Source organism: Calidris pugnax, unplaced genomic scaffold, assembly GCF_001431845.1.
Source record: "Calidris pugnax isolate Ruff unplaced genomic scaffold, ASM143184v1 scaffold21, whole genome shotgun sequence".
Taxonomy (NCBI): domain Eukaryota; kingdom Metazoa; phylum Chordata; class Aves; order Charadriiformes; family Scolopacidae; genus Calidris; species Calidris pugnax.
In genome coordinates, this window is record NW_015090770.1 from 3833893 (window position 1) to 3846753 (window position 12861).

The 12861-nt window shown below is 41.6% G+C and overlaps 1 protein-coding gene across 4 annotated transcripts in view; it reads left to right on the plus strand.

Annotated features, from left to right (window-relative positions):
• The window catches only part of SEMA5B (sema domain, seven thrombospondin repeats (type 1 and type 1-like), transmembrane domain (TM) and short cytoplasmic domain, (semaphorin) 5B), a 200742-nt gene that overhangs the window by 59537 nt on the left and 128344 nt on the right, over window positions 1-12861 (plus strand). For all 4 annotated transcript variants that reach the window (XR_001411741.1, XM_014940038.1, XM_014940027.1 and 1 more), the window contains exon 3: window positions 2048-2253. Coding sequence is in view for 3 of the 4 variants with exons in the window: in XM_014940038.1 (XP_014795524.1) it covers window positions 2100-2253 (154 nt within the window). In the remaining variant the exon portion in view is untranslated. The remainder of the gene's footprint in view (window positions 1-2047; window positions 2254-12861) is intronic.

The following is a 12861-nucleotide window of genomic DNA, read 5'->3' on the forward strand; positions in this document are numbered from 1 at the left end:
AAGAACTCCTTTTGCCTCTTGTGCATTTCCCACAACAACCATCTCCTATCTAAGGAAAGTTTGGCTTTGTTTCTTCTGGAACTTTAAGTGGATCTGAGAGCTATACAAAATACATGTACCTGGGGCTCACATCTCTGTGCTGTGTTTTACTTCTGGATTCACACTGAAAAAAATGATCATTTAAACCAATGGCTGAAAATATAATCTCATGTTTCATCATCAATAATTTTCATTACAGCATGGCTTGCATAACATCTCCATCATCTAAGATGCCACAGTACTCAGTGTACGCCCTGCAGTATGCTTGTGCTTAATGACTAAACGCTGTGCTGGCCTTAGCTTTGAATGATTTCACATCTCTTACTTCTGCCAGTCTCATTTTTTAATTTAACATGATATTTGCTGTGTTTAAAAAAAAAAAAAAAACAAACAACCTGCATGGTGAAGCGCTGTAGAACTTCCTTTGGAGAACTGGAAGGAGATTTTATACATCCCTGCACAAAATCTGCCTGTACATGGGGCTGGAAAAAATGTGAAATGCTGTAATCTCTCACTCATGCTAGTTGGGAAAACAAGTCCCTAAAACTACCCCAAAGCCTTAATGCCAATGCTATTTTCAGTCAATGGTATGTAGCTGCTGCTGAGGACATGCATAATGGATGCGCTGGCAACTCATCTTTACACCAGTTTTTAAAATCACAGAGAAATAGAGATAAGAATAAAGCATAGGATCCCTCTTTCAAACCAGCTGTCTCCCATTGCTGCTGGAAGCAGTCTCTTATTGCTACTGTGATTCCCAAAGACCTTTACAAACCTCTTCCAGCTCCTTGATGTTGCAATATTGTCCCCTATATTGGAGTTTGCTCCATGCCACGAGCCTGTGATTGTGTATCAGCACCTCATATTATCAGCCTGGCTACTTCAGACCACTCAAGGTGTTTTGGAGACTCCAAACAAAAATATAGAGGTATTGGGCTCTGCAGGTGTTGACTGTTACACTACCTTTATGAATCACTACACCTGCAGGAATGGAAAATCTCATTATGTGTGATTTTAATCAGAATCAGCTTTATCACTAGATAAGATTTAAGGGTAGGAGACTCCATTTGTTTGAAAACATATGTTTGTAATAATTGAAAAAAGTTACATAGGAAAATGCAACATGGACATCAGTAAGATTAAATTTGGCAATGCAGATTTTCCTAAGCTGCAGCAGCATCTTGGGAAGCTTGTGGCATGGGCTAATTAATCCTCCATTCCCTGCCTTGGGCCTGGTAGGCCCAGGGGAGTTTTTAGAGGTATATCTCTGCTGCTGCTGTTGTTAAAAGTGCTCCCATAGAAAAGGCATGGCTTTGCCCTCTCCTAGCCTGCGAGTGGGTGCTCCTCCTCTTTAGCTGCACCTCAGCTCTTGTGACTGGGAGCTATAGCATCCCAGCATGATGCAGGAAATTGACTCACTTCTCACCATTCTCCCCATTAAGCTGTTTTAATTTTTATGTTACCTTAATTAGTACTTTCCTGGCAACACCTTTAAATTGGCTTTTTAAATTGACATTTAAAACAGCAGTGGTAAAATGTATAAATCTCCTATTAGAACAGTATTAATTGCATATGTATTTTTGTGATGACTGATGTAGGCCTTTCCTTAACGATCTTTTGAATGTAGCATGACATTTAAATGTGGACACGTCATGAAACCGAGGAGTGAGGTGTCCACACTGGGGGACACATTCACATCTGGAGTAGCTGAGATTTCATGTCAGCACTGGCCATTGCACACCAGCTGCTGTATAAGTACATATACCCCAAAGGTACACAGAGATATATATTTATGGAGCTGTGCACTTCCCTTCTCTTTGAAGTTATAAGCCCCAATGCAGTTGTAAATTGGATCAATTTTTTTTCCGATGCTGTTTGTGGAATATTATTTTGTGTACTTAGCACAAGTGGAATTGGGATGAAAGGGGAACCTCCACCCTTTTCTCCCAATGTTACACACTCTGGATAAGCATTTGTCTTTCTGAAAGTGAAATTATTTGTATTTCAGGTATCCTCCCTGGGCCTACCTTGGAAGCTAGATCTGCAGCCGCCCTTCAGTCATGGTTGTTTCAAGATTAAAGGCCATTTCCCTGTCATTGCCAAGCCTTTTTCTTCTTGCTTTTCATCTCTCGGCATCACAGAATGTACCTGAATACTCTGAAGCTGAACATCAGCAATGTGTCAGGAAAGAACACCCCACAATTGCTTTTGAAGGTAAGAGCCTCTATTCCTGTTTCAAGTCCCAGTAGGACGATCCATTTTGAAGTCCTTCCTGGTGTTGTCATGGATGATGGTTTAGTCTGTGCTGTGTTCCTTACACCTGTGTTCCACAGGCCAGTGCCAGTGGCCTGAAGAATCACATTCCCTTTGATGCTTTGCAGTGTTTTAACTTGAGGTTGCACAGCAGACGCTTAATTCAGGCAGTTTTAGGACTACTGGTCTAAGAAACTCCATCTTCAATTCTGCTACAGGCTCCCTGTGCTCTGCCGCACTGAAACTGGGTTTCAGTTTCCTTTTTTCTGACTGGATTCAGTAATGCTTATGTGCCTCACCTGGCTGGCTGGGTCCAGACACTTAGGAAGTGAAAAGCAATGGAGAATTTGGACATACTTGAATACAAGAGAAGTAAATAGCTTTAAAATTGCAGGGAGTAGCTGCCTTTTTGTTTGTTGCTTTTGGGGTTTGGTTTTTTTGTTTGTTTATTTGGGGTTTTTTTGGTTTTTTTTTTTGTTTGTTTGTTTGTTTTTTAAATCACCTCAGCTAGTCGCTTTTCTGTCTTTCACCTGGACATTTAACTTGGTAAGGTCTTAAGAATGTGAGAGGGGGCCTTTGAGTTGCAACAGGTAATTCTTTTACTGTTCTGTTGCAACACGGTTCTTGTCCTTACCCAAGTTGGATTTTTCATGAGTATGTGGTCCTAAATTGCTGTTTGTCCAGTCTGTCCACTTACCCACACGGCAGTTAGATCATTATACTGGTACCACCACTATTTCTGAATTCACCCCAGACTGGTGTGTTAAGCTGAGTGTGCCAGCATCATCAGCTGCTGAGTCTCCTTGCTAAAAATGGTTTCCTCCTAAATGTTGAAATATTGATTTTGGTTCCCATTTAAGGCTTTGCAATGCATCTCCAGTTACATTCTTCACGAAAGGCAATTAAGTACCTTGCAATGTGTCTCCAGTTAGGGTCTTTGCTAAAGGCAATTTAGTTGTGGTTTTGTGACCTTTGAGGTAGGGTTCCCAGGAAGAAAGTCGTCAAAGGCTTCCTTGCTGACCTTTCAGGATTGTTCTAGAAAGCTTTACTGTTTTTCACAGAGGAGGAAACTCTTGTCTCTTAATTTGGAAAGTGTAAGAGGTTTCTTGTCTGTTTCCCATTATCTATGCTTTAAAGGTTTAAATGGATTAAAGTAAATTAGCAAAATCTTTAAGACTACATGATACGGCATTGGGTCTAACCTTGCTCCGGTGGAATGGGTAAATAAACCTTGATTTTAATTGCTAGATAAGTCTAACCATCTGTTTAGCTGGGGAGAGGTGAAAGGAGAAACTCTTGTTGTTAAAAACATGGTGGAACTCAGATATTTAAATAGATAATGCAACAATAAAGATGTTATAGGTAAAGAAAAGAGAAAAAGTGAGCTCTTTCTATTAGCCGGGAGCACCAATATTTGAGTTCACAGACGATGTGTTTGTGGGATCCAGCACTGAGTTAAGTCATTCTGCAGGGAATATTAGAGCCCTGATTCTGATGCTGAGGAGTCAGTGGGCATTTTTGACACTCAATATGAGTGCTTCTGTGCAGAAGTGATGGCTACGCGAACACACACATAATCTTCCAGTTTGCTTCATTTTAATCAAGCATGAATTTTTCACAGAAAAAAATAATCTCTCCTCCCCTTTCACTGTTCTTGTTCCCTTCCTCTCTTTAATGATAGAGGGCAAAACTGGCTATGAGTTAATTAGAACTTGACAATTATACGAAAGAAATAAAATAGAAATTGCAGACACATCAATAAAATTATCCAGATTATCATTTGGGTCTCTTAAACCCAAGTAAGATTCAGAGTTACCGTTTTTTCTCAGCACCTGTTCCATCATGATTGTTCATGATACTGTTTAATCCTGTATTTTCTGCTGGAAAATACACAGGAATAAAATTCAAGGCACCTTATTTCTACTGCACACGGTGTTTACATTCTGTGGAAGAGGGCTCACACTTCCAAAACTGCATCTCAGTTCATAACATAATTTACCTTAAAGCTCTATCCTGTTCTGACGCCAGCACAAGCAGGTTTAGGCTGCAGGGGAGACAAGCAGGGGAATCTACCTACATCTTATGTGCTGTTGCAAATTGCTCTGAGGATGTCTCTGCTTAGCAGTGTGGCTCATGGGCTTCCTGTGGGTCTCCAGGTACATCGTCCCATGGCTCACAACCTGCTATACCATGGAGGTGTTGAACCAATGACTGAAAGAGTGACCCCAGCAACAGCTCTGCCGATGCTCCCGCTGCCAGGAGGGAGGATTCTGTTACAACAGCAATTTTTGGTGGATGGGCAGTAATAATAAGTAAGGCCCCAGACCATCCAGTCGTACAGGATGCATTAATTTACTGCCAGAATGAGCAGATTCACAAAGCAGTTTGTGTCACAAAGGGGTTTAAGAGCTGCTTTTTCACAGCCTTGCTAGCCAGGCTTCTCATCACAATACGGAGGGGATGCCGTAACGTGTTTTGTGTTCTCCAGTCTTCACTTCCCACCTTACTTGTGCTCAGCTTCTCTTTTTATTGTACTTTTTCTCCAGATTATGATATTCTTAAGATCCAGTTGGCTGGATAATATCCTTGTCATGGAAGAATCCAAGTAAAACTCCTTTCCGTCTAGTTTTTAGCTTATTTCCTGAGAAATTATGTATTTTCCATGCCTCATCTCTCCCTTATTGTATCTCATCCACACTAGTCAACCATCTGAATTGATAGCTCTTTGTATTGCTACAGGAAGGCTAAGAAAGAGGGAATACAGTACATGACCTACTCATTTAAGCAGAAAGGAGTCTATGTATGCAAAATGCTTTAACTTTAGCTGTGTTTGGATCCAAAGAAGTGCTTGTTTCTTTACAGGACCCTTTCCCCAAACCACCTGCCATTACTTGTGACCTGGAGAAAATGGTCTAGACAAGTCAAGGGACATAAAATTCTAGTCATAAATATGCTTTATATGCTCAAGATAAAGTTTGCACTGCCAGGAGAGATGTGGGCTGGGAAGGGGCTGTGAACAGAATGATTTATCCAAGCAGACTGCATAGAGATCGTGAGGGACAGGTTAGGAATTTGTGCTGTAGGCACTGTCCCGTGTGTTTGCGCAGCACCAAGCTAACACAACAGTGCCCCAGTTTCCCCAGGGCTTATAAATGATGCTCATTGTACAGTTCAGCAACAATAAAAACGTACCCAGTTCGGGCTTTTCATAATTAGATTGTTCTACTCTGTGCTTATAAGAAATCCAGTTAAAGTTTGATTTCCCTTGTTAGATCAATAAGAAAATGATCTTTTACTTCCCAGGAGCCTATTTCTGGTGTCTTATTACCTATTTTGCTGTGAGTGGGTAGCTGCATTAAGGATCTTGCACGCTTGTTTGTTTTCCAGTGAGTTGAGAAATTAGTGAAACAAGTCAGGTATATTCGGAGTGCATCCTTTTTTATTTATACATGCATGTACATGTGCGTCCAAGTCCCATTTCACTAAACAGTATGTCATCCCAGCCCAGCTCCACTGCTGACCACTCTGGTAAGCCAAACACTGGAAGAAAAATTTCTAATTCTTGTCAGTCATGCTCATCTTTCTTGTTTTTTCCATATATATCTTATCACCAATAGATTGGTCCCTGCAATCACAACTGGTCTATGCCCTTGCCATACTGTCCTTGTTCTTAGCTGTAGCCTTCATTGTTATACAGCTGTTTCTTAGACATAAAGCACCTTTGCTATTCATTAAAGACATTTGGAGCTCCTTTGTAACATGCCCCTTGGGAAAGCCAGAAACGTCTTCTGCCACAGCAATACTGTGCAAGATTTGTTATTTCGAGAGGCAGAGCCGCGACTGATGTGCATATATGTCTGTAATGGGTGCAGAGTGCTTGGTTTCAGCTTGTTTACCGAGGAAGTGCTTAAAAGTTTGCAAACTCATCTGTGCTACACAGTGAACATCACTTGGATGTTCACAGCTTAACTGCCAATGAGTTGTAGACAGGTTTCCACTTGCAGTTTCTGCCATTATTTATTTCTCATTAGTTTTATCCATTAAATCACTATCCTCAGAAAAAAAGTATGATAGACTTCCCAGGTCTTTCTCTGTTTTGTCTCCCAGGGCCTTCTCCCCTTGGCCAAGACAGTTAGTGTAAGCTGGAAGAACATCATTTGTCCCTGCTTTAGAATTGCAGCCTGTCTTCATCCATAAAAACACCTCAGCTGATCTCATGCTGAAGCATAAGAGAGAGGTGGACGTGGTTAAATAGCTTATATCCCAGATCTTCTCAGGACTGCAGATCTCAGATGTGCAGACCGTATCATCACGGCTGGTGTGAGTTCTCAGTGTGCAGCATTTAACCCATCATCTAATCTTCAGTCTCTCCCAGATGCAGACAAGTTGCTTTGTCTGTTGCCTCAGGTTTTCAAAATGAATTAGTTTAGGAGTGTTTAAATCTGGGATTTTACTTCAGACTGTCTGTAATTATTACCTCCCAGCAGATAAATGGGATTCAGGTTGCTTGACTGTAGCTGGCTATATATATTCTCAATATTTTCTTCCTTTAAACAACATTTTATTGAAACGTGGCCAGCTTCAAACACTGAAATCTGTGGGGAGCAGTTAAGTGTTCACTTGTTGTATTGAAAGCAAAAGCTGTTTTAACTTTGTGGGCTGAAGGATAATAGGGTATGATTTATTTCTTTTGAAGGTTCTTGACATTTTACCAAACACCCACGCTATTGTTGAATTGGTCACTAATACATTATTCCTTTTACTGTATATTGATGGAAAAAAAGCACATTAGCATCCATCAACTCCAAAGGCCAGCTAGGAAAGCCCCTTAGGAAATTCTGATAAAGATTTACACTTTTCTTGAGCAAGTGAGATTTTCACAATCCAAACCAAAACTTTAGTTAACAAAGGATGAAGATTGTGGGATGACGTATGAGAGGTATATCTGGCTCAACATCAAAGGGAATGCAAAATACATTATGGGAGAATTGTCTTCTAGCTCATAGCCTTGTTGCCCTGGAATCTCCATATAGGGAGTACAAACATTAACTAATGATGGATTTTTGACCGGAAACTGGTGGCATCCTGTGGGTGCTACAGAATATTTGACTTTCACTGCATTTCAGTATAGAATTTGTTTCCATTAAGCAAGCCTTGGGGCAATTTTATTTTTAATCTTGAAAAATGGAAGTGTGGCAAATTACGACGGTATTTTCTTCTTTAGGGTTGATTTTGAATGTAGTTGAAAATTAAGACTAATAAAGCCATAAATATATAGCGGTTTGGGAAGTAATTTGCTCTCAGGCAATACTTCTGAAAATGACACCCAACAGCTCTCAATATCTTTTTCATTCCATAATAATAATTATAACAGTAATGATGCTAGTTCTTTAACACTTCCCCATTAGTGGTGTCCAACGCACTTCACAAATAATTGCAATGAGATTTGATTGAAAAAATTATTCAGTGTGCTGTTTCTTGGGGCCTCAAGAAGAAAAGGGGTCTTGGAAGGTTGCCCTTCATTGGAAAAATGAAGCAGGAGAGAAAAGGAAGACTTTATGGTGAAGCTTCAAGAAGCAAAGTGATTGAGTAACTCTTACATATTGGAATAAGGGAAGGTAAAACTTTAAAGAGGTACAAGAGCTGAAGTAAAGGAGCAGCCTCTGACCATGAGTGATGACGATGATGAGAGGGAGGGCATGCTCAGCAGCAGGACTGAGTGAAGTGGGTTCATGATGTGTAGGAACAGGTCACCAACAGAGTATGCATGGTCCAAGGCCGTGAAAAAACGGTCAACAGCAGAGTAGCTTTATATTTTCCAGAGGTACGGGTGGTGTAACTGGGGCTCACAGCAGCAGGTAACAGCAGCATGTGTCTGGTCCTTTCTTTGGCACAGTGGGCCAAAGATCTAGGGGGCCAAAGCGGATCTAGGACGTAGAAGTGGGCTGCCTCTTATCAGAACCCAGGCAGCACCCCAGAGAAATGAAACAGGGTGGAAAGCAAAGCAAAGTGCTTTTCTCCTTTTCCTGTGGTTCAGTGCAAACAAAGACATGCCTTGCAGAGACCTCATTCTCAATTTTAAAGTTTACTTAGCATAGTTCCCTAACTTAATAAGTTTGTGAGCCAGTGGTATGGCAGACCTCATTTATTTAGCACATCTGCTTCTGATGTGTGTTAATCTATCACATTCTCCTAAAACCTTCCATTCAAGGATGTCATTATGCTTTGATAAAGTTCACTTTAGTACTAGCAATTGCATAAGAAATATTCTTGTTTAATCATGCGGGGTTCACCCTGGAAAGCCACAAACAGTCTCAGTTCAGTCAAGCACTTAATATGTATTTATGTTGAAGTCAGTGGGATTGTGTACTTGAAACCAAGTGTGTGCTTATGTGCTGAACTAGGACACAGTCAAAGTGCGCAGTCTGTAAATGGAAACCATAGCATATCATTTTGTTTCTAGCGAGTTCTGCTACCATACTGGCCAAGTTGTTCCTCTAACATGGCAGAATCAAGTGTTTAAGAAACCCAACATATTCCTTGGCTTAGTATGGGATCAGCTGGATGAAAGTTTGTGAACTGCAATACACAGTAGACTGGATTAGAGGTTTTTATGATCATTTCTAGCTTTGGGAGGTGCAGATAAAATCCGGAAGCAACTCGTGTGCTTTGGCTTAAAAGCTCTGACTTCATAGATCATCCATCCTTTCCTTTTTATAACATTGGGCAATCCTTAGAATGTGTTTTAATGGAAGTGTTTGAGCTGTAAAATTCAGATTTGTATTTTATACATGGGGATTGCTCTGTTTTACAGCACATTAATAAAAGAGGTGGAGGTCATTGGTGAAATGTGGTCTTTGATAATCCTTTACTATTATTAGCCAGCTTCCAATTTAAAAACACTCATCCTTGTGAGATCAGGTTCATTTCTAAAGCTTTTCAGAATTTTACAGCTTCTGCTCCAATTCGTTGGTGTAACTGACTCAGGGTGGGACCTTTGTCTACAGAAGACAGGAGTCCTCATAGGCCTGGCTAGCTAAAAAGCACAACCTGAGATTTTGACTTGACATCTCCGTGGTGAGTCAGTGGTGAGTCAGTAAAGAGGGTCAACTTCTGTTTCAGATGTTCATCAAAATCAGACACATCCGCTTCTGTGGCAGGTCTGTCTATCTGCAGGTGAAATTCAAGGAGAGTTTAGCCAGGCTTTCTCTGCCCTCTCCTACATTGTTGTTAGTGAAACCAGTTGTCCTGAATCTTGCACCCATCTCTGCTGGCGCAAGTGGCTGATGTAGACACGTAACTGTAAGGACAGTGAAAAAAATTTGCCTCCAGATGCAAAGAAGGTAGATTGAACGATGGTTGAATGATGACAAAGGAGTGTTTTTTCCTTCAGACTGCAGTGGCTGTAGGAGCCAAGTTGCAGCTTGCTTTCCTGTCTGAAAAGAGGGATTACACTGATCAGAATGTCATAGGAAGCTGCAAGTGATGCATGAGCATTCACCTTATCTTTCTCAGGGAGGGAGATTGCGCGACAGCTGCAGGGCTTGTCTCAGGAAACAATGGATCACAATACTTAAACACTCAGCAACATCCTTAAGAAAACAAGAAAACTCTGGGTTTGGTAAGGGTGAGGCTGTGTGTGGCACTGGTTGGCAGTTTCATGGGGTGGTGGTGGGGCACAGGGCTACGGCTGCATGACACCGTGCATGGTAGCCTGCTGAGAAAAGACAGATCCATTCTTTCCACAAGGTCCTGTGATGTGTAGACACACACCTTTGGTCCTGTCGATCTCAGGCATGGCAAATGGACACGCTCATGACTCATGGACATGCACCCATATCCTACACTCTTGCAGCACGGTGGTGTCTCCTCTTGCTCTTAATCAGCCATTGCCAGGGAGGATCTGCAATCTGGATGTTAGTTAGGGTTTGAGGTCTTGTGAAGGTGTGAGCAACGGGAGCCATGCTGAAGAGGGAAGACCCTCTCTCATGTAACATGACTCCTTTCCCAATCCCTGAGGCCTGAGGATTTACAAGTAGAAGTCTCCTGGCTCTCCCCTAGGTCAGGTCTTGATTGAGCTTCTGCCTGCCCTTCGCCATCTGCAAATAGGAACCCAAGTGGAACAGAGAATGGGTCAAGGCTCTTCCGGCCTCACTGATGGAGCAGAAATGCTGCAGAGCTTCAGAAATGTGCAGAATTGGGTATGTGACTCACAGTCCTTCAATCTCCTTCCTTGGGAGACCCCCAGGACAACCTAACTGCACACTGTCGCGTACTGGGAGTGAGCACTTGCTTATTATTTGGCGTTTTCTTTGTCTGGGCTTGAATCCCTGGGTTCTTCCTGATAGACTCGTGTGTTTTGCCAGCTGCTCCATATTAATAATAAAAAAGTAAATAAACAAGCAGTCATGATTGTACTTTCACAAAAATTAGGTTTGGACTAAGTTATTTTTTCTTCATATTGAAATGATTTAGCAACGCTTGTTTTGAAGAAATGATTAAAATTTAGGAAACAAAGAGTCAAGATGATCAGTATGCATTAGCAACAGTTAGTGCCTCCTGTACATCACGTGTTTTACAGACAATTAGGTCTTGATGCACTAGCTGGTATCCCTAAACCCATTTAACAATTGGAAGCACTAAGACACTAAATAATTTCATGAGGTGCCCAAGACAGAGAGAACTCCATTGTCAGTGCCATTGGGACCATACCTACTTCTCCAGATGTGATTTCTCTTTTGGGATGGAAGAAGCTCAGCAAGGTTAGTTCAAGGAGGAGCTGTAGGCAGCGAGAGGAGAAGTGCAAAATCATCTACATTTGACATAACTTTAAATAATAACATGCCTGGGTTACTATGATTATTGTGATTCCTATGGTTCTGTGAAGGTACAAACTGAGTCTTAGGTTGGTTTTTTTTTCCCTTCAGGGTTGTAAAGGGCAGAGCCTTTTCTTCTGTCTCCTTCTGTTCCTTGGTAGCTGAGATACGAGGCTATTCCCTCTTTCATGATACTAAGAAAGAAAAAGTTTTATTCTTTCTTCTTCTAGTCATCTCCTATCCACATGTTCTTGAACAGGCTGGAGAAGGACATTAGCAACTCTTTTGCTTTTTGGATCTCATTGAAAGGGAATGGCTCACTGCAAACAGCTATCACAGTGACTCTCAAGCCACTCATGCGTTAGCTCATTGTTTCTCTCATCTGAGGAGGAGTTTTGTAGTTGGCCAAGACAGGAAGAATTCAGAGAGAAATCAGGTAGAAACATGGTTGGAAGGTGAGGACTGCTAGAAAAGAAAGCAGGAGTGGGAGGAGTGGTGGAGTCAGAGGGGTAAACTGAGTGAAACAATGAAAATGAGACAGATGGAAGAACATCTGAGTTGGATTTAGGTATTGAGGGGAGAGAGAAGGAAACTGCTGGTTTGGCCCATTTTGTAGAAGGGGTTGTACTTTGCCAACTGCCTTCTGAGTCCTGTATAACTATGAGTGGATATTAGAGATTTAAGAAGGCAATGAAGCTAGAAATGGCAGCAGTTGGGATGAGAACATATTTAACGTACAATTAAGGGTTTCAACAGATCAGGTTAAAGAAATAGAGAATACCAGTAATAAGGTGGAGGTGGTGATGGGAAGACAAGACAGCGGGGTGATATGTATGTGTAGGAGGACTTTTGGGGTAAAGCCAGCTTGAGTTTTTTGGCCTCATGAGTAAAGTTGAGCTCTGAGTGCTGACACATTTGTTTGCTCAGCTCTACCCGCACAGCAAAAGATTTCTCCTTCCCCTGATAAATTTGCTGAACCGTGGAGTGGTTTTGTGTTGTGGAGGCTACTTTTACATCTCAGCATGAGGTAGGAGTGAAAGTTATTTTCCAACAACTATTGCACTAACCTGCAGCGTGACCTACAACAGAGAGCTAAAATTTAAAATGAGGCTGATATTAAAATATGATTCATTGTCAGTCTAATAAAGATAACACTGTAAGTAGACTTTAACCTCTGTGCATCCTTGGATATGTCCACACTTGCTGTGTTTGAGAAGACAGGTGGTAGCATGGGTAGTCATTAGCCTTCTGATCTTTGGCTACAGCCTTGTTTGCTTTGCTTCTGATGGGTCTTGTCAGTGGCTCACACAGAATGGAAACTGTGGCCTCAGTCTTAGCAGGCAACTGTCTGCTTCATGAGAAATGTTCTGAATACTGAGGATAATTGCAGCAGAGGATGGTGTGAGATGGTAAGTCTGATTCTGAAAAGGGGACAGTTCATCAGTCTATAACAAGAAGACAGCCTGAGACTTTGCCTTCTATTACAAAGTGGTTTACATCTGTTGGTCATACTGAGAGTCCTCCAGGCTAGTGGGTGGTCTGAAAAAGATCTAAGTGGTTGAGTACTTGCAAACTAGAGTATCTGCCAGTTGTTGCACATGGTTTGTCCTGTGCCAGGACTGAAGCAATCCGAAAGGAGAGGAGCTTGTACAGTTACAGAAGTCATGGTTGTCATCTGGCCCTCCCCAGGAATGCTGAAATACTCACACACAGTAATTAAACATGCCATGAACTCACCAGCTAAGGGAGTTAA